This window comes from Anoplopoma fimbria, chromosome 4 (assembly GCF_027596085.1).
Source record: "Anoplopoma fimbria isolate UVic2021 breed Golden Eagle Sablefish chromosome 4, Afim_UVic_2022, whole genome shotgun sequence".
Lineage (NCBI taxonomy): Eukaryota > Metazoa > Chordata > Actinopteri > Perciformes > Anoplopomatidae > Anoplopoma > Anoplopoma fimbria.
This window is the reverse complement of record NC_072452.1, coordinates 6,144,790-6,165,229: the sequence shown is the minus strand read 5'-3', so window position 1 is coordinate 6,165,229 and position 20,440 is coordinate 6,144,790. Positions and strand designations below refer to the sequence as shown.

The 20,440-nt window shown below is 42.5% G+C and overlaps 2 protein-coding genes across 4 annotated transcripts in view; one reads left to right on the top strand and one right to left on the bottom strand.

Moving 5' to 3' along the window:
• Nucleotides 1–9,806, top strand: part of psd2 (pleckstrin and Sec7 domain containing 2) — a 46,035-nt gene extending 36,229 nt beyond the window's left edge. For 2 of the 3 annotated variants that reach the window (XM_054596999.1, XM_054597000.1), the window contains 6 exons: nt 279–359; nt 1,416–1,573; nt 1,956–2,014; nt 3,515–3,604; nt 3,765–3,808; nt 3,931–4,249. In XM_054596999.1, coding sequence (XP_054452974.1) covers nt 279–359; nt 1,416–1,573; nt 1,956–2,014; nt 3,515–3,604; nt 3,765–3,808; nt 3,931–4,126 — 628 coding nt within the window. In that variant the 3' untranslated portion in view covers nt 4,127–4,249. Of the gene's footprint in view, nt 1–278; nt 360–1,415; nt 1,574–1,955; nt 2,015–3,514; nt 3,605–3,764; nt 3,809–3,930; nt 4,250–4,303; nt 4,374–4,912; nt 5,071–5,520; nt 5,666–5,960; nt 6,105–6,815 lie in introns of those variants that run through there. The other variant, XM_054597001.1, reaches the window with a different exon arrangement.
• Nucleotides 9,807–13,881: 4,075 nt separating this feature from the next.
• Nucleotides 13,882–20,440, bottom strand: part of purab (purine-rich element binding protein Ab) — a 6,621-nt gene continuing 62 nt past the window's right edge. Inside the window, exons 1-2 of the mRNA XM_054596998.1 lie at nt 19,335–20,440; nt 13,882–14,145 (exon numbers count right to left, since the gene is read on the bottom strand). The exon at nt 19,335–20,440 is cut by the window's right edge and continues 62 nt beyond it. Coding sequence (XP_054452973.1) covers nt 19,599–20,440 — 842 coding nt within the window. The 3' untranslated portion in view covers nt 13,882–14,145; nt 19,335–19,598. The remainder of the gene's footprint in view (nt 14,146–19,334) is intronic.

Sequence of the window (20,440 nt, the reverse complement as noted above, 5' to 3'; positions counted from 1 at the left end):
ACACACACACACACAGAGCACATGTGCGCACATGATGACTGATAAATCACCAGAAACACAAAAAAACATGTTTACAAAGCTGCATATGCTCAGTATTAGTGCATGGAGGAGACACAGACGTGGCAGATGCAGAGAATACCGGATTGATTTACAAACACATAATCAAACACATCTGCTCAAGCTAACTCCATATAGCATTACTAGGAGAGCATTCTCTACATTCGTACACCTTCAGTGCCTCGTTGATGTGCTGATGCTCTCTTCATGTCTCCCCGCAGTAACGAGTTCAGCCAGCTGGTGGCCTCAGAGTACCTGAGCTTCTTCGATTTCTCCGGCCTGTCGCTGGATCGAGCCCTGAGGTAACGCACCGTCAGCACTCGGGGGTGATGAGTGTGCGATTCAGACGTCCTCGTACACACGCACGCCTATGTGTGTTCTCCGCTTTCCCTCGTCACAAGGCATTAGCATTGTGCTAATCAAGCTGTCGTGTTCAGTGCAGTTGGCCAGTGTAGCTGACAGCGGTGGAGTTCATCAGGGCTTTGTACCTGACATGTTGCTGTCTCAAACTGCTGCCTTCAGCCCACCATGTTCAGTAAAGAGGCATCACGTGTGCACTTCAGACTACTGGCTCAGATTAGCAAACTGTTGCTGGTAAAAAAAAAAGTAACATTGAACATACAAGTCCTGCAATCTTGTGGGTATTGTTTGGAACTCGGACTCTAATACAATTTGTACTTTTCCTCATCAGGTCCTCCCACTAAAGTCAGTTGATGATAATGTCTGGTATACAATGAAATATTCTTGTTGAAGTTTCACTGCTATGTAAATGGTTTAATGAAGGTCACTGTAGTTCCCTGCATAGACGTACTTTTAATCAATAGTCTGTTGCACCTTTTAAATACGGAGCATTTATGTTGGGCTGCATCGGAAGATTGTTTTAGTTATTGATTAACCTACCTATTTTATATTAACAGATTAATTGTTAAGTTTATGAAATGTAAAAGAAAAATGTTGCTGAAGAATATCAAGTCCAAGGGGACATCTTGTTTTATCCAACCCAAAGTCTAAATCCCCAATGAGTGAAAAAAAGCACATTTGAGAAGCTGGAACCAGCGCTTTGGTAGAAAAAAGACTGAACCGATCAAGTGATTATTAAGACTAATTGATTAATATAGACCAATCCATCATTGTGACAATATACTCCAGAGTACATCACTTCTAATCCATGTCTTTGAAAGCAGGTTTGACCGTTACAGTTTTAAGTCAAATGTTAAGTAAAATGTTTGATAAGGTTTCCGATGAAGCTGTCTGCTGCCTTACTCCGCAAATACTATAAACACTTTCGGAAGTGTTGAAATCCTGCATTTTATCCTTTGACCTCCTGCTGACCTCGTGTTGTCACTTGTGTGCGACAGAAACTTCTTAAAGGCCTTTCCTCTGATGGGAGAGACCCAGGAGAGAGAGAGGGTCCTTGTGCATTTCTCCAGACGCTTCTGCCACTGCAACCCACGAACACTTAACTCTGAAGGTCAGAGCCACGAGGAGGATGATGGCGAGGGTGATGAGCACGACGGTATGAGGAGCGATGTGAAGAATAAAAGTCATACCAGCTTGAACAGAGTATCACACCATGAGTATTAAATTGATTTCACATCACTATTGATTTTCTTCCATATCGATCCCAGTTAAACATACAATTGTTGCTGCAGCATAATGAGCAACAGTGCGATGTTATTGCTGCTCGCATAAAAATAATACTGAATCAACAGAGACACAGCACTAGCTGAAATCATCTTAGCATGCGTGGTATTTATGCAGCTCTGCAGATGTGTGTGTGTGTGTGATTTGTGTCTGCATTAACTATAAAGGAATATATTGCACTGCGTTCACATGCGTTTGTTTGTTTGTAGAGGAGTGACATTTAGCTTACCTCCTTGTGTGTCATCCTGTTGCAGATGGAGCCCACACATTAACCTGCGCCCTCATGCTGCTCAACACCGATCTGCACGGACATGTATGTACTCTAGTTCTCTACCTAACTGCAGGATTGCCTTTTCTTCTACTATTTCTTTAAAAAATGCTAAGTCTTAAGACGGTTCTTTGTCAGCATTGGCATGTCTCCATTCACACATCTTCTTTTCTATTTCTTGTTCGTTCTGCTCCCTTCTCCGCTCTCGTTATCTTTCTCGGCGGCGGCCTACATTCTGACCCGTTTCTGTCTCTCCTCTCCTCGAATAGTCTCATCTGTTCAGTTCTAAACTGGAGCACTGTGGTCGGGGCAGCATAACACCATCAGTGTGATAGGTAACTCGAGTTGAGCAGGAGGGGTCGAGGAAAACCAAGGCGACCCCTCCTGCTCAACCCGAGTCCCGGCTTGTAGTGCTTTCAGTGAATATCCCTACTCCTTACTAATATCCTTTCTCTCTTTTCAATTTTCCTTTTCCTCCCCTCTATCCCCGGCTAACCAAATCTGGCCCCCTGGTCTCTGTCCACCCCTGCAGGTGGTAAGTATATTTATAGTACTAACGCCGTGCTCCTTGACATCTGTCTGTGCCTCCGCTAACAATAGAATTTAAGTGATGATTTAAATATTGATGTCACATGAGGCTCATAATAAAGGATGCACACACAGTGATGTATTTATTTTAAAGCAGAAAAAATCAGTTGAAATGTGGTTTACCAAAGAGAAATGGTCAGTAGCTGGTTTTGGTTGACATAATTCTACATATAATAAATGCATTATTGGTATAAGCAATGAGAAATGCAATCGATCCGCTTTACAAATCACAGTATCTAAATGACAGTGGATTCAAATTGGGAAAGGCTATATTAGGCTTTTTTTAATATAATATAACATTTGAACTTAGTATTTGCACCTTTGCATTAAAATACTATATGTTCACTTGTAAGCCGAGTAGTTCGTCCAGTTGGGTTGTGGCTGTGAAATACGCCATGTTACCGTCACGCTGGATATTGTGAATAAATGGAGCATAAAACATTTGGTGACGCATGTTGCATCCATCGTCACAGAACCTTTCATCCTGGGTATTAAGAACATTTCCTAGAAAAGGAAGTTACGTGGCCTCTTCAGAGGAAAATACGAACAAAAGCCAAAACAAAATATTTTATTTTTTTCTCCTTTTTCTTTTTTCTTTTGTAACAGCAGGGAGTCAGTTCAGCTTTAGTCCCACATCTGTATCTGTTTAGTTTACCGGCTTTATCCAGGGACAGCAATACACAAAAGACCCCCCCCCGTGTTTCATTCCCTAATGTTGCATAGTAATTGGAGGATAAAACAAATGTATGGAAAGCTGATGCTCCATAAGCTCTGACAGAGGTGGATCCTAATCGTCACTAGGAGAACCAGCAGCGTAACACTGCCCCCCAGTGGATAGTTTCACAACTAAAACAAATTGAGCTGAGCTAAAGATTGAGAAATTTGCCTCAAAAAAATGTGAAAATATCATCTTAATCTGTTTTGTTTCTGTCTGTCTGTTTGTTCACCTCTCCTCAGAACATTGGGAAGAAGATGTCTTGCCAACAGTTTATCAGTAACCTAGATGGCCTCAACAATGGCAAAGACTTCCCTAAAGACTTATTAAAGGTACAGATCCCCCTATTAGAAAGTACAGCCACCACAAAACCTGTCAGCTTGATCTTTTTTGTCTTAGCCTCAGAAATAAAGCATGTCTTCACATTTCTAACCCTGTGGGCTAAAAGAAAATAGTTTACAGTTTCTCACCTTTATTGCTTTGTCCACGCAGGTCTTGTATAACTCGATCAAGAACGAGAAGCTTGAGTGGGCAGTGTGAGTACACATTTTGTGTTCATCAAAAGGCAAAGTATTTGGGGTATGCCAGTTTTATAGAAGTAAGCACACTTGAATTACGTGCTGCTCAGGTTTATCTGAATGGGCATTTGTGTGTGCAGTGAGGAGGAGGAGCTGAGGAAGAGTCTGTCGGAGCTGGTGGAGGAGCAGTGCGAGGGCGGGAGTAAGCGCGTTGCCAGGGTAACGGACGGCAGTAACCCCTTCATCGCCATTCCCATTCTTTTAAATGCCGTCACCTACAAACATGGAGTGCTGACCCGCAAGAGCCATGCTGACATGGACGGGAAACGCAGTTAGTGATTGTACACACACACACACACACACACACACACACACACACACACACACACACACACACACACACACACACACACACACACACACTTTAACTGTAATGAAAGAAATCCTAATAAATGAATGTAAAACAACAAGACCGAAAAGTCATTTTTATGGCTTCTCTTTTCCCTCTTTTAGCCCCAGGGGTCGGCGTGGTTGGAAGAAGTTCTATGCGGTTCTGAAGGGGATGATCTTGTATCTCCAGAAGGTACCGCATCTCGTCCTCTGCCCAGTTACCATAGAAACACACATCCACCACGGCTGTCTTTGCGGTGGTGGATGCTGCTTGCTGCTGGGCTCTCTCTCTCTCTCTCTCTCTCTGTGTGTGTGTGTGTGTGTGTGTGTGTGTGTGTGTGTGTGTGTGTGTGTGTGTGTGTGTGTGTGTGTGTGTGTGTGTGTGTGTGTGTGTGTGTGTGTGTGTGTGTGTGTGTGTGTGTGTGTGTGTGTGTGTGTGTGTGTGATGGAGAGGGAGTGAGATAGATAGAGCATTAAGAGAGGAAATGAGGCATGGCTCCTCCACTGCCTGTTTGTCTCCCCCTGCTGGAAGGAAGGCTGTCCTAACCACATAGAAGCTTGTGAAATGTTCAACCTAAATGTTGGTTGGCAAATGTTAAAGAGCTGCTAGTTTTATGTTCATGATGTCATTTAATGAATACTATTCCTTAAGATGAAGTAGATTGTACGGTCTCCAAAACATAAAACTTACAATTTCTGTATGCCTGTTTTTTTTTCCATTTATTTACCCAGGATGAGTACAAACCTGATGCTGACATTTCAGAGGTTGACCTGAAGAACGCAGTGCGGATCCACCACGCTTTAGCCACTCGTGCCACCGACTACAGCAAGAGAGCCAACGTGCTGAAGCTGAAAACCTCAGACTGGAGAGTCTTTCTGCTGCACGCCTCGTAAGTCACCCAAAGTCTTTACGCCTCAAAAATCAGGACAGTAAATGAGACAAAATATGATGGAATTTTCCATTTCTATGTGTGCATGTTTTGAAAGGTTTTTACATGTTTTCAATTCATAGCTGCGTTAAGGACGATTATGAATCATTTCGATGTGCTCGGCCAGTTTGGACTATCTTGTAACAAAGTCCCGAACAGGATTAGCTGATGCAGAGGGATGGTGATGATGATAAACTAGTTGTAGCTGTCTCTTTGTATTTGTCTTATTTTCTCTCATTTTCTGTAGCCTGTTGAGGTTTTTCTTGCAGAAGAATCTAAGTTGATTTGTTGAGCTCAGACACATCAATCAAGCAATTTTCACTCTTTGCGCTGACCTGCTCTCTGGCCCTTCAGCAACACCTCACTCTCCTCTCTCTCTCTCTCTGTCTCTCTCTGTCTCTCTCATTCCAGGAGTGAGGAGGAGATGATGTCTTGGATCTTCAGGATAAACCTGGTGGCGGCGCTGTTTTCCGCTCCGGCCTTCCCTGCCGCCATCGGCTCCATGAAGAAATTCTGTCGGCCCATCCTGCCGTCTTCGTCCACCAGACTGAAACAGGTACGCACTCACACGCAGATGATGACACATGAGCAGCTGTCCCGCTCTACAGGCTTATATTTTTCCACCAGAAACAGGATATATTGTTGTCAAATACTACAATAAATATCTAGTTATGACTGATATTTTGCATGGTGCATAAAATACAGTTTATTACCGCTGCACCCACAATCCTTCTGCATTAAAAGTCTCTACACAGGGTTGGGCATTTTTACATATTCTATTTGTGTCTGCTCTCATCTGATTGGCTGTGTTTGGGGTCTTCTGGTTTTTGTCCTGGCTGTGATTGGTGCAGGATGAGCAGCTGCTGAGTCACGAGAGCAAGCTGAAGCAGATGAGCATGGAGCTGGAGGAGCACCGGAAAAACTCGCCCTCAATCGACCCCAAAAGCCGCGAGTGGGAGGAGTACCGGCTCAAAGAGCACTACCTCACGTACGAGGTACAAGCTTTGAACAGCTTCGGTTCATTTATCTGGTTTTTTTTACGTTTCTTTTTTATGTTTCTTTTTTTTCCAAGTTGCTGCTTAGAGACCAAAAAGCATGACAGATGGCCAGTGTGGCTTGTTAGCTGCTTTCTTCTTTTTATATCCATTCTAGTATTTAAGGTATATCATGATTATAAGTTTATATTTTTTCATTAGAAGGAAGACATTTAGCTAGCACAACTCAAAACTCAATTTCTTCTATGAAAATGATGTTAATGGGAAGAGATGGAGCTTCAGTTTCTAACTGTCAGTCCTTATATTAAAGGGATAGTTTGAGTATTTTGTAGCGTAATACTACAGTAGATGGAGTTTAGAGAAACACAGTGCAATGTACTGCTGTGAACCGGGAGAGCTGCAAAACGTACTTTAGACAACTGAAAATCAGTTTACATGTATGCTATATTTAGAATATTTTAAATGTTTCTATACTGTTTTTGTCAACTGAGTCTGGTGGCTTTGAAAAGAGCATGGATCAGTTCCACTTTCAGTCCATGTCTTCGAAAAGGGCCGTCTAACGGCAAGATAAAGTGGTGCAAATATTCTACATATAACATTCTGTCCAATATAGAATATATATGAGGTGAGTTTTAGGGCAATTAGTCTCTTGTTTCATCATCTTTTAATCTCACTTTCCCTCTCCTTATCCTCTCCCCTCTCTCTGAGCAGAAGACTCGGTATGAGACCTACATCAGCCTCCTGCAGGCCAAAATCCGCGCAGAAACGGACGACCTTGAGAAGATCGAGGCCAGTGTGATGGGTGGCCTGATCATGGAGGGGGGCCTGGCCGGCCGCGAGTGCCACCTCCGCAAGACGCAGTCCTCCCCGTCCATCAGTCAGGCTCACAGCGGGCTGAACGGGAGGGCGGCTGGATGCACTGCCCCAGGACAGAGTAGCTGAGGGGAGGCAGGAGGACCAGGGGCCTCAGCCCACAGAACAACATCCCTTCGAGCCAAACTAGCATAATCCTCCAACTTCTTTCTGGGCTTTTTCTGTTAGTATTTTGTGTTTTGGGCTCCTCCGTTCCTCCTGTTGTACTTACAGTAAGAAACAGGAGAAATGTCACTCTCCTTCCCAGAATTTATCCACCCTGGTGATAAGTTTCTGTCCTTGAGCAATAGATGAAGAAGACCAGGAGCCCGTGCTTGATACCCGACAAGTGACCCTGCCAAACCTCAGTCCTTTGAACTTTAATTATTGCACATTAAGAATGATCATAACTGTGATCACTATTTATAACATCATCAGTATTATTTAGAAATGAAACTCAGAGCGATGCAGTTGTCTTTAGATTAAATGTGTTTTTAGTTATAAGCAGAGCTTCGAGTGATTTATAATGTATTTGTTTAAGGCCAGACAGAGAACAAAGAAGGACGGACGGACCGGGTTGGCTTCGTCCTCTCTGTCCTGTCCTCGTCCTGCAGATGGAGATGGTACTACTGTAGCATTTACCCTTTTTTCTTTCCACCCATGTTTACGCACCCAGCCACTCCACAGGCGTGTGTACGGACCTACATTGTGGTGTGTGAAGATACAACATATCTGTCCCAACTCTCAAAAGAACTTCTCAGAGGGATCAAGTCCCTGCCATGTATAGCATATTTATTTATTTATTTATTCCTCCAAACCTTTATTCACCCCAGGACGGGTTCACACTGAGCATGCTTGCTCTTTTTCAGCAATTTCTGTCTCGTGCAGTTGCGTACATTTTGCAAGTGTGAAGGAGATGCAAAGTGGGGCAGCTGTGGTTTTAACTGTGCACTAAGCTGCTCCACCAGAGGAACTGGAGGTTGAGTGCCTTACTCAAAGGCACCTTGACACTAGCTTTTGAAGGATTTAGAGAGTGTTAGTCAGTCAGAGAGATCACAAGTCTGTGTCTGTGATATTTAATCTGCCGCTACCCCAAATACTGACATGCATTCAGTTATCCTGTTTGTCAATCTAACAAGTCAAAACCGAACCGAGGAGGATGACGGTATGTGACTGAATGACAAGCACCGTGCCACGTTCCGTTTTATCCCACAAACTATTCCTCTTGCATCACGACACAGTTGATGTGTAACAATGTATGGTTAGGTGTGAGGTTTCTGAAAATCCGGGTGAAGGGCAGAGCAGGAAAGTGGGTGGGAGGCGTCCCGTATGAGTGGGTCATCTGCTGTACGTGTGTGTGTGCACATGCATGTGTGTGCATCGGCATGCTGTTTTTAAGTGGCTCCAGTTGAGTTATCAAAGCTGTAGGCAACAGGAAGAAGTAAAAGGAGCAGGGTCATGTTTTTCTATTAAGAATTTATTGAGCATGTTTGGTGAGAATCAATCCGATGGCCTTCTGCTGAATAAGACTAGCATCACAATCCGGCCTTGGCTCTCTCAAAAGCATCTTCTGCACAAAGGCTGAAGATGTGTTTTTGTTAAAAAAAAATGTACCTTTACCTTTTAAAAACAGAAAATCTAACCGATCAGGGTTCTGGTTTATTACATGTTAACATGGACCCTATCGTAGCTTGCTTGGCCTCGTATTGAACATTTAGTAGTACTGGTGTATTCCTTCCACTGCCATCCTTCAGTTGAAGATGTTTTTGGGAAAGCAGGCCCCGTCATACGTTAGACAGTTGATTGGAGAGTGTAGCAGCAGGACTGCTCCAGCTTAATGTGCTAAAGTCCAGAAACCTGTCAGTATACTGGAATGGAGAGGGGAACAGCAGCAGCAACAACAACTCCACCAGCAGAGTAGCCATCAAAACATCATCAACGTGGGGGGAGGAGCAGGAGGAGGAGAAAGAAACGTGTTTTCTAAGAAGAGACTGGTTTGGTTTTCTAAGTAAGACTGACTCTGCCAGCCAAGAACAGACAAAACAGACATCCAGCACACGTTTTTCCAAACAGAGGAACACACATTGAAGGAGGACTTGCGTAACGTTGCGAGGAATTGTGGATGGGGTGGCGGTACCACTGTTTGTGAGCACCTTAATTGATCCCAAACACACACACACACACACACACACACACACACACACACACACACACACACACACACACCTTTTCTCTTTCTACGTAATTTTCTTATATGACACAACTGTAGATCAGTGAGCTTAGCGGCCGCCCCCTTACTCAGCCTCGGTGTGGCACAGAAGCATGTCGACAGAACCAGAGTTGTGGATATCGACAGCATATGATATCTTTGGCTCTGGACACCGCTTCTCTGTTGCTTCTTATGGCATATTAATAGTGACCGATAGGATCTGAGATTCTTTTGGAAGCTTGGCTGGAAACCTGGAGTCACAGCTTGAATCCTGGATCCTTGTACAGACCAAAATGTTGAAGTGGAGCTGAGTTTTCAGAGAGGAAGCATCGTTTTATAAAGCCGTATTGTTAGGACGAATAACTGCTTTCTTACAGGGAGACTTCCCCTTATAGTCACTTTGGCTGTTGTGCTAACCATTGTTTCCCAATGTTCTAGGGTAGGCCTGTGCTGTACTATAGGATTGTGGCAAAAAAAATTAAAAAATAAGTTGATTGTTATGTTTTATTTAAAAAATGACAACTTCGGCACTTTGATGTCAGCATTGGATCTGTCTTTTTGTTTGTTTTGTTTGTATATCGGAACTGTTTTTTGACAGGATGCTTATACTATGTAAAGGACATATTTACTGAATATTTAGTCTGTGCTTCATAAAGTAAGCTTTTATAGAAATGGTTGTGCTTGTGATTTATTAAAATTGTCTACTCTGATTTAAAAAAAAAAAAAAAAAAAAAAAAAAAAAAAAAAGGTCCACAGCAGCAAAAACCTTGTGTGCCACGGACATCTATGCTATTATGTAGACGTTCATTTGTGGTATAATAATAATAATAATAATAATAATAACATGGGTGAATGCACTTTTTGGGGGAGCAATGCTCCCTGATATGTTTAGCCTGCAGTTAAGAGCAACATTTGAAAGTTAGCACACTAGTCAAATTCAGTATAAAAAAAGCTGTTAATTTAACCAAGGCCATATGTGTTCACATACTTTAAAGCCACAGACAATGAACTAAGTATGAAAGAACATCTGGCATCCTTCATCCTTAAACAAGTAGTTATTCTACAGTTCACCTTCACAGTATGTATCTCATGGCATTCATGGTGTATCATGCCTAACCCACAACACAGAGGCTACATTAACTTCACATAAATAGGTATTTGACAGTCTGCACCATGGAGCCTTTTAAAAACTGGATGGCATAGCTTCTAGTAAAACATGGTGTAATAAATCGCTGTATCATCTCCTCATTTCCTTTCAATGCATCAAATCTAAACTTAAAAGGCACCGCCCTCTTCGTCACTTACATTTTCCCTCCAGGTGTCTTGTAGTGTTTCTCCTGCATCAGCAGACGTGTTGGAGGGGCTCAGCTACTTCAGCTGAGAGATGCTGATTCCATTTATAAACTAATGCCATGATACTGACTGCTGATACTTCCCATCAGTGTCAAATAGACATGGTTATTTGAGAGCTGTTTTGACCTTGAAATGACAAATCTATAATAAAATTTTGGCTACAAAACCAAAAGGATGTAATCGTTTCATATTTATATTGAACTGGCTGTTCTCCTCCTACGCTTGTTTGGATTGGTTGAACAAGATAAACATTTTTATTTTTAGCAGTCACTATGGTAATTTAAAAATTTAGATTACCGTTAACAAAATTTAGATTACGTTATCATTTTATCAAATGGAATTCCTGTGTAAGCATAGTGGTTATATATAATATGTCCACATTATAAAAAATATGTTTTTTTTGTCAGTCCCTTCACTGGAAATAACCAAATACCCAAATGGTGAATCACTGATTGTTAAAGCTGTCTGAGTGTACTGTCCACCATGATATTATTCACCCTGGACTTGCTTTTATTGGGATTAAACAAGCAGTGGTCCACTTTTTACACAAAATGTCCCAAGGACATGAAAAACTGTTTTGGAGTGGGACAGTGAACGTGTAACATAACATGATACTTCTCCATACTAAGAATAAGATAACAGCAAATATACGTGAACCTGCAAGGACAGAGTTTAGAAAAACAAACCTAGATTAGCATAATAGCATGTAGGCATATTAATACTTTTTTCTGGTAATTTTTTCGGGGTTAAAATGGACGGGGATTTAAATATATTCGATAAAATATATATATTGTATTTATTATTAACATATTTAGTCAGTACCCGTTCAGCTACATAGTTCACCTGTTACTTTAAGAGGGAGGTGCTTTACTAGTTGTAGCTGTGATGTTGCTAAGCTAGCTAGCATGTTTCTTAGCCCCAAAAAGTGTCTTGTGAGCCCACTTTAATCTGCAAACGTTTGAGCCATGTTGACATTTCTAATGACTTCAAAAAGTCTTAACTGACACTGTTACAAATGTGGTGCCACTGAATGTGGTATTAGAAGATGACCAGCTCTGAAGAAAAGAAGGTCCTACAGATGCTAACAGCCCGAGAAATGTCTCCCTGTTCCTGAAACACTGTGTGAATATGGGACTGAACAACAGAATGAAGAAACTCCACAAAAAGGCAAAACCTTTTAATTTATCTTATTAAATGGAAACAACTTGTTTAAGTGTTTAACTTTGTCAAAAGACAGTCACGTTAAACGTTAAACCCTGTCATGGTAGGTTTGGTGACAGTCAGGAACAGGTTTAGCCTGTAGATGGTTTTTTTTTATATCGGAAAACATTTTGATAATTCATAGTAGGAAAAGCACAGGTGTTACCATAATGTGCTACTAATAACGTGTTTCTGTAGTATTTAATGTCAAGTTTCCCAAAGGGCCATTGAAACTAAATTAGTGTAAGCTAGTTGAATAGTGTAAGCTAGTTTAAATTAAATGTAGCCCTAATTGATTAATTAGTAACACCTGTGGTTCTCCTGCTGTGACACGCCTCTTTTTCTCTTCCAAAAGAAAAAAGAGGCATCTTGTTGTTAATGCTAGCTCTCTATTTAAATGTTATTTGATTCAAATTGTGTCTTATCCACAAAAAATCTTCAACTAACACCTGTTTCAAAAGGGGTTTCATGTTTTTTTAACCCGCGGTCTTATATTCTTTCCATTTCCAGTAACTTTCTCCTAATACTAATACATTGTAAGCTAGTTTACCAGCTAGCTAGTTTACGAAAAATATCTGCATGGCTATGTAATAAATAAATAAAAAAACGTTATTATACCACATTTCATACAAATTATGTTGCTCAAAGTGTTTTACATTTAAAAAAAAATGTAACCAGAAAACCTTCCTTTTACATACACACATTACGCTTTCTAAACTTATAACAGAGCCCAAACTCTGAGCCAATCTAAAATACCATCATCTAGCTACCTTCAGAATGTAATTGCATAAGTTTGGTATAGCACAGATGACTGCAAAAAGACAACACAATTCAAAAAGGAAGGAGTGTACTTTTCAAATGAAAAAGATTCCTTCCACCACTAAGCTATACAAACTAAATAAGCTCTTCACACTGGCACATTCCAAAGTGGCCTAACCCCGACTTTATCCAAGGATTGTTGACCCTGCTTCGGGCCTTGAGTTTGCAGAGTTATCCTGTAATAAATCCACTAAACACAGGGCTGAAAGTTTCCAGTGTGAAGGCTTAAGTAAACAACAGATTTTTTACATCATGTTTTTGTTGTCGAATCTATTCAAGAATAGTAATGTGTCATTCTAGAAGATAAACATTAGTCTTGTGATCCAATGGACATTTAACCCAGGGCTAGTAGAAGTGCAGCGTGAATCACATAGCCCTGGGCTTAGCTTAAACCTGGGTAAATGGGGCTATATTATGCCAGGGTCGACTCTTAGCCCAGAAAATTCTGTTTGAAAATCCCTAATTATGTTTGGTTCACAACTTACTGAAGAGCTGAATTGAATTGGAGATGCCATCTGTTTTATTGCTTTTGGTGCAACGACCTTCAGAGTGAAAAAATACTCACCTGGCTGTAAAAAGTTTCATCGGGAGAGACTTCATTTAGAGTGAGAAATAAATGTATAAAAATATTGCACAATAAAGGGAAATGTGAGGTGCCTTCGGCGATTTGACCCCATCTTGACATAGTGTATTTAGGAAGTAGAGACACCATGGTTGGATCAGGAATACTTCCCCCCAGAGTCCAGACACTGGTGGGTGGTGGTGAAGAGAGTTTGTTGAAGATCTGAATGATGTGATGTGAAGCAGGACTGAGCACTGATATGATTGAGACTGTAGGTAAACGGAGGTAAAGAAAGTCTCCCTGACTGAACTTCGACTAAGCTTCATTTAATACTGTTCTGTAAACAGCATGTCCTCTTTCCTGCTGTGGCAACAATCTGGCACTCTACTTTTAATTTCCACATGGAAGTCAAAAGCAGATGTCTGGAACTCTGTTTAAGATCTGATCTCTGTATCCATACACTGTTGCTACCCATATATTGTGTTTGGGGCAGTGTTATTCATAAAGAAGCCTAGGACGTCTGACAGGGATATAATTCCTTTTAAAGTTTTAAATGATTGCAGGTAGTTAGCAGTGATGAATGAATTAGGCTTGAATAATTAACATCCCATTCATGTACTGTACATATAATGTATGTAGCAAAACAGTGTTAGTTAGCATACAGATATGAATAACTATTTTAACATTTTGCAATAATTAGCCAACAGATATATTATATTCAATATGTTACTTTAAATTTCTGTAGTGTTGAGACAGTTGTGCAGAGACAGGGACATGTGGAATGACTTTTTATTGCGCTATTAGTCATTTTTCAGACAACAAGGCTCCCCAACATTAAAACAAACAGCAATGTACAAAACAGCACACCTTTTTTTTGCCATCAACGGAAATTTAATAAGGTAGTGAGAGTACATAACAGAAAGTAATGAAGTGTAAGGACGCGAGTTATGATGATGTTGAGATGTATAGGATGAGCTTGATGTCAAAGCCAAAGTAAGCACCATCGTCATGTAGTCAGGAAAGGCCATATTTCAGTAAGAAATATTCTAGAAGGGGTGAGGAGAGGATAAACATGGTACAATAGGGTTGTTATCACAGTTTTCAGACATTATTACCAACTAAAAAAAGAACAATATCGGTGTAGCACTACTTTATCATGCAATTTACTTTAGTAAACCTTCTGACACACAGACAAAATATACTTCAATAAGTAGAACTCAATACATCTCTGTCCAGCAATAGTCACAAAGCCTGTAATGTATACTCTTTGAATGTGAGATCCCTATCAAAAATAATATGCAGATTTTTTATTTTTCTTAATATATCTAAAGTGCAAGTATTTATCCATTTTTATTCAATGCTTTCTGTAAGTATAAAATACAAAGGAAAAAAACAGCAATATGTTTTTCCTGTTTACATGTTATATTTTCTGAAAGGAGGAGCATCATATATAACAAACCATATATATATATATATATTTATATATATATATATATAAATATATATATATATATTTATATATATATATATATATACACACACACGCACACGCCACAGATAAAATATTTTTGAAAGATACAACATATTATCTCATATGGGGATGGTAAAGGGATTTAGACCAAACGGTGACATGGGATATGTTCATTGTGCATTGACCCCACCCCTTAAAAATCCAGGATCCATTTCCCAACATCTTCAAAAACATCTGAAAGCCTGTCTTTGTAAGTATACACAACAGTAGCCTGTACAGTCTGCAAACATGATGGACCCTGCTACTCGGGGCATGAGCAAAAAAGAAGACGTGCTGAATGAGCTCCTCTGTCGGCGGGTTTGTGATGAGTCATATACCGCCCGGCTTTGACCAGAGGCTGCGATTGGCTGTGTGATCAGCCAGGAACTCTTAATGTCCAATGAAAGACTACAACACTGAAACCAGAAACAAGAGCGGATTTGGTTGTCTGGAAGTTCAGTCTGTTTTAAGTCAGTAATTGTGGAAGTTTGCTGTAATCAGCTGTGTACATGTGGCTGTTTTGAATGAAGTCAACCACATGAATAATCTCCAACTTAAAGTAAGGAGGAACAAGCGACTGGAGCCATCATAGCAATCTGACTTTGGGTACATGCAACAAGTAGTTACGGCTGCACTTTTGAGTTACGTCCACGATTACAGTTTTCTTTCTTTCCATCAGTTAAAATGTGTAAGGAATGATTTAGTCACATGTTGTTTGAGCAACAAAAAATAAAGCTCTTTTGAATAACATTTGACAAAACAAACACCGCAGTAATAACAGACAAAAGGCAAGATTACATCATGATTAAGGATTGCTACGATGGCTGCCGCTGTATGATAAATCAAAACATCATTCTTGTCGATGCTAACAGCTTCAGTGCACCCTCACCAATGTAAATCTGCCTTCCATTTTGCATTTGAGTGCCACGAATGGATGACTGTGTAACGGGGGCACAACATGGCTGCAAGGTCACTCCAGGCGCCCCCCTTCTCTGTAACTTGATTAAACTACAACCCAAAATGGACGAGTCGCGTTTCACAACAGAATAATCCTGCAATAAAAGCATGACTGAAATGTGTGCGTTTCACATAGTGAGGCACTCACAAAGGGAACTCTATGAGCAGGTTCAGGCTCGCCTTATATTTGGCCATTAAAGAAAAAGAGGATGGAAGTGTTGTATTTCCAGTCTTCATGAAGCACGAGCCTCCTGGAGGCCTGAATTCAATCAAGCTAAAGCTAGAACACTTTGTGGAATAAGTGCTGTATCACAACAGAGAGTCCAGACTCGCGTCAACTCAAGATGAACTCCGATTGACCTCAGATGTGCGTTACTAGGACGTAGTCATAGGTTGCTTGTAAGTGTGTTTAATGGAAATGGGCTTTTTATAATTCCAAGGGCAGTGTGAGGAAATGTATTCATCTCCATTAGAGGGCACAGAGACTCCCTGTTCTTCTCCAAAACAGAGAGAAAAGGCCTAACTGGATCTGTCGGACAGCCGGGTCAGTAGGTCGTGGTAGGCTGCTGCTGGTAAGCCCCGACAGTGCAGTGCCAGGCTTCATCAGGCCTTTCACAAACACTCGGAGACAAACCTGGGCCAAAACGTCCTGCGTGGAACAGATGGGATTTTCGGGAACATTTTTCTTGGCTCTGTTGCCGCAGGCATGCACAATCAAACACAGATCAACTTTTAAAAAGCAATGATTCAATAGGGCTTTTGATACTGTTTCAGCACAGGTCTGCTTTGAGGAAATTCTGCTTCAGTCTAGCCTCAGCTATCCCGCATGTCAGGCAGGCCCAGGCTGTAACTACATTAGCAGCTTTTATCTAGCCGAGGCCTCTAAAGCTGCAATCCATGCAGACGGTGTTTCCCCTTCACACCACCCTGACAGGGCCTGTGACCAGGCTCAGTCCTCGTGTTGAAGGCCACCCTGCTATAAATATAGCTGGCAGGTGAACTAACGGCTTAGAGCATATTGATAATAGTAAACTAGCACTTCAGCGTAGCCTCCTTACTACACCGACAATGAGCCAGGGCCTTTTTTCTTTTTTTTTTACACTTTGAATCACAAGCTGGAAAAGAGAAGCAGACCTGAGATCAGAGTCTGCCCACATAAGAGGGAAGGATAGTGATCCTCATTGTAAAAAACAACAACAAACTCCTGTGTGCTTTGGGTCTAATGCGGACGATCACTATCACCTAGCTCAAGTGAAACCGCAGGCAAGCAAAAGTCCAATCGTAGTTCACCTGTCCTGCGATCGGCAGTCCCAGGCGAGAGTAGGGGCCGCACTCAGGCCCCAAACACACAGTTTCCTGGCTACTCATGACAGGGGGCCTTGTGCAGTTCTAGACACCACTCAAAATACTTTAGAGGCCTCCCAAACATCCAGATAGCGACAAAAGGCCTCAACAGGGAGACTGTATGCAGGTGTGTGTGTCAGCCAGCCCTGGACCCAGACCCCAAGATACTACTCAACTCCAGTGTGGGCCACTGCAGGGAGGCAGGCACAGAGACTGTTAGAGGCTGTTCACTGTGTGTGTGTGTGTGTGTGTGTGTGTGTGTGTGTGTGTGTGTGTGTGTGTGTGTGTGTGTGTGTGTGTGTGTGTGTGTGTGTGTTTGTGTGTTGGGAAGGAACGAGGAAGGAAAGGGTTTTTTTTCTCTGGGGCCACTCCGCAGTGGGACATAAAACACCAGAACTAGTCTACGTGCACTGATAGGCGGACTAGGAAGCCTACTGGTTTACAGAACATGACAGGAAATAAAATCTCACTACAAGTCTAACGTTTTTAACACTTTAACCAAAAGTGCTTGAGAAGAAAGACTTCACATTTCGGAAATATAATGCAGATGCATCAACCTCATCGTCATGCTTTCAAATATCTACCGATCACATAGCCTATACATTTTTTTCGTCTTTTAATAGTCTATAATATTCTATACACGTGATGCAATGCCGCCATTGGCACGCACACAATATTGCACACTAATATGAGACGTCCTACACTAGTCGGCGGCTTCCTCTCTGCCCGGGAGGGAGAAACCCGACACGTTTTGGACAACATAATGCGGAGAAAAGAACTTCGAAGAAAAAAAAAAGAAGAGCGTCAGAATAAAAATAATGCAAAAGTGACATACTCTGAGTGGCGAGGCCCCCAAAGAGCGATCAAGGGGCTGTAGCACCATAAAGAGATAGATACTGCCTTGGCCTTGCACTGATAGGCCTCTCCATCCACTAAACTGCACTCAGACTTGACGGCATGGCACGGCCGGCTGGCTCTTTAACAGCATCCATCTCAGCTCTGACGAATAGCCTCTTCCAGCCACTCCTGATTTTGTTTTTTTTGTTGTTGTTGTTGGTGTTTTTTTGTTTGTTAACATGGTGCATATGGTGTGCAAAACCACCCCTAACATCTCCCGATGAATCACCATGCTGACACCCTGGTGGTACATCCTGGCTCACTCTCCTGTTCCAGGGAGAAACATCTCTATTCTACTGAGAGGCCACCAGGGCAGGGGTGCTGCTAGAGATTCTGGGCACAACACACTGAACAACCCCCTAGTTTCCAAAGTGTAGGTACACTTTGGTGTAGGTACACTCCAAAGAGCGGGCCCGTCTGTCCGAAGGGCCCGCTCTAGCGTGGAGCTCTGTTTCTGCACACTATAATTGTTGGCCCCCAAGCTCCCAGCAGCCTTTCAGCTCGGTGTTGCAACCCAATGCTCCATGCATCGCCGGGGTGCGAATTAACGCAGCCCCGGTAAATATTTCGGCCTACATAACATCACTCGTAAATGAAAACGTACAGCGGTCGAGGTCACGGACCATCCACGTAAACGAGTGGAGTGTATAAGGCACGGGTCGTAATGACGTCAGAGCGGATGCGTTGCCTCGCCACACGCCTTGCGCTCCCACAGGTGGACCTCATCCTTTTGCATCCCCCACCCCTCCCCCAGAGGGAAAAACAACAAAGTAACAAAGAAAAAACTTAACCCACAGAAAACGTGGGCATCTTAATAAGGATTTCTTTTTTTTTTTTTTACAGCTGATTCACAAAATCATAATTAGTACATCTAAGTTAGCACTTTTTTTTCATTTAGGTTTATATGGACATGGTGCAAGAGAGTTGATATTCAATATAGTAGCTCAGAGATAGATTTATACCATTTGTTTGAGGCGCGCAAAATAGGCTTTTTCGTTTTTGAGTCTCAACCTTTCCATAATGGCATGATAGAAATGCTTTCAATTTACTACTACGCTTTAGGTCAATTTAAAGACTATAGCCTACTTTGCCAAACTTCTTTTGGAAACAAGGGCCTACACACATGCTGACAGGTGTTTACAGGCCTGTAGTGCTGCGTTCTGCAATTCATACACTTTTAGAGCGCTTTTCATATTTATTCTGCGTACCTTTATAATAAACTATACATCTGGTCTCAGATTTTGGTTTCATAAAGTCCATAATATATTCTCTTTTGTGCTGATGTCAAATATTCGTTCTACGTGAAGACTGTCATTTTATATAATAAGACCTCTGGCCTTTTTTCTTTTTTTTTTTTTAAACTTTTGTTTAAATCTTAGCATATTACCATTTTGAAAACATTGAAACAGTTCATTTTCTCGAAATAGCTTTTGATGTGTGCAAAAAATCTGTCTTGTTTGATAAGAGCTATAAACACTCTGTTCATTGTCATCTTAAATCAAGTAGGAAAAACAGTTCATATCTTACAGTTCGATCCTTGATAGCAGCGGCTTACTGTTACATGGGTGGTAAGTGGGGGGGGTGACATCCAGTAAAATGAGCGGAGGAGACAGCAGATGTGCTGCCTTGTCTGTGGAGGTTGTGTGTGTGGGGTGATTCCCTTGGAGATTCTCTTTCTATTATACAGTTAAAAGTCTGGTTTTTCCCCCTCTCGGAGTTCAGTTAAAGTCTCGGTTGTTGTTGTTGTTGTTGTTGTGTTTCGTGTCTGCTCTCCCGACCACCACCGCCGCGTCAGTCGTCGTCGCCGTCGTCTCCGCCGTGCGGGCCCTCAGGTAGCAGTTCGGAGGCCCGTTTCTCTCTACTCCTCTCCTGGATCTTCCTCATCTCCTCCGCGTATTTACAGAAGGTGTTGCCGAATTTGGACCACACTTTGCACGGCACCGTGATGGAGTTGCGGTACGTGGGCTTCACCTCGCTGACCCGCATGAACACCCCGTACTTGTTGGAGCCCACGTCGAAGAAGAAGCGCTTGTTGTCGACCGTGAGCGAGGTGCCCTCCGGGAGCTCCGCCGGCTCCTCGTCCACGCCGTAGTCGTCGATGAGCTTGGCCAGTGCGTCGCGGAACTCGATGAGTCCCTGCGCCGGCAGAGCGATGGTCTGGCCTTGCGCGCTTCCCAATCCGGGCCCCCGATTAACGGTCTGTCGGATCCTTAGGAACCGCCCCCTCTGGTTCTCCTTCAGATCCATGTAATATTTCCGATTCTCCCGCACCAGGAATTCGCTCTTGAGGGCCCGCCGGGGTTCATCCTGCACTATGTCCGGGTTGGTCGGGCCCAGCTGCGCGTAATGTTCGATAAAGTCGCCGAGGTAATCGCGGAACTCCACGGCCACCGACATGGAGAGCGTGAGGCGGCTCTTGTTCCCCCCAGCCCCGACCTCGGCTATCTTTAGGAAGCGGCCTTTCACGTTCTGCTTCACGTCCAGGTAGAAGCGCTTGTTCTGGATGTCGACGCGCTTGGAGGCGAGCTCCTCGGTGTCGTGCTGCAGCCGGGACATTGCGCCCATCGGACCCGGAGGCAGCGAGCCGCCGGGGCCCGCGGTGGGCCCTCCGTGGTCACTACCACTGTCTCTGT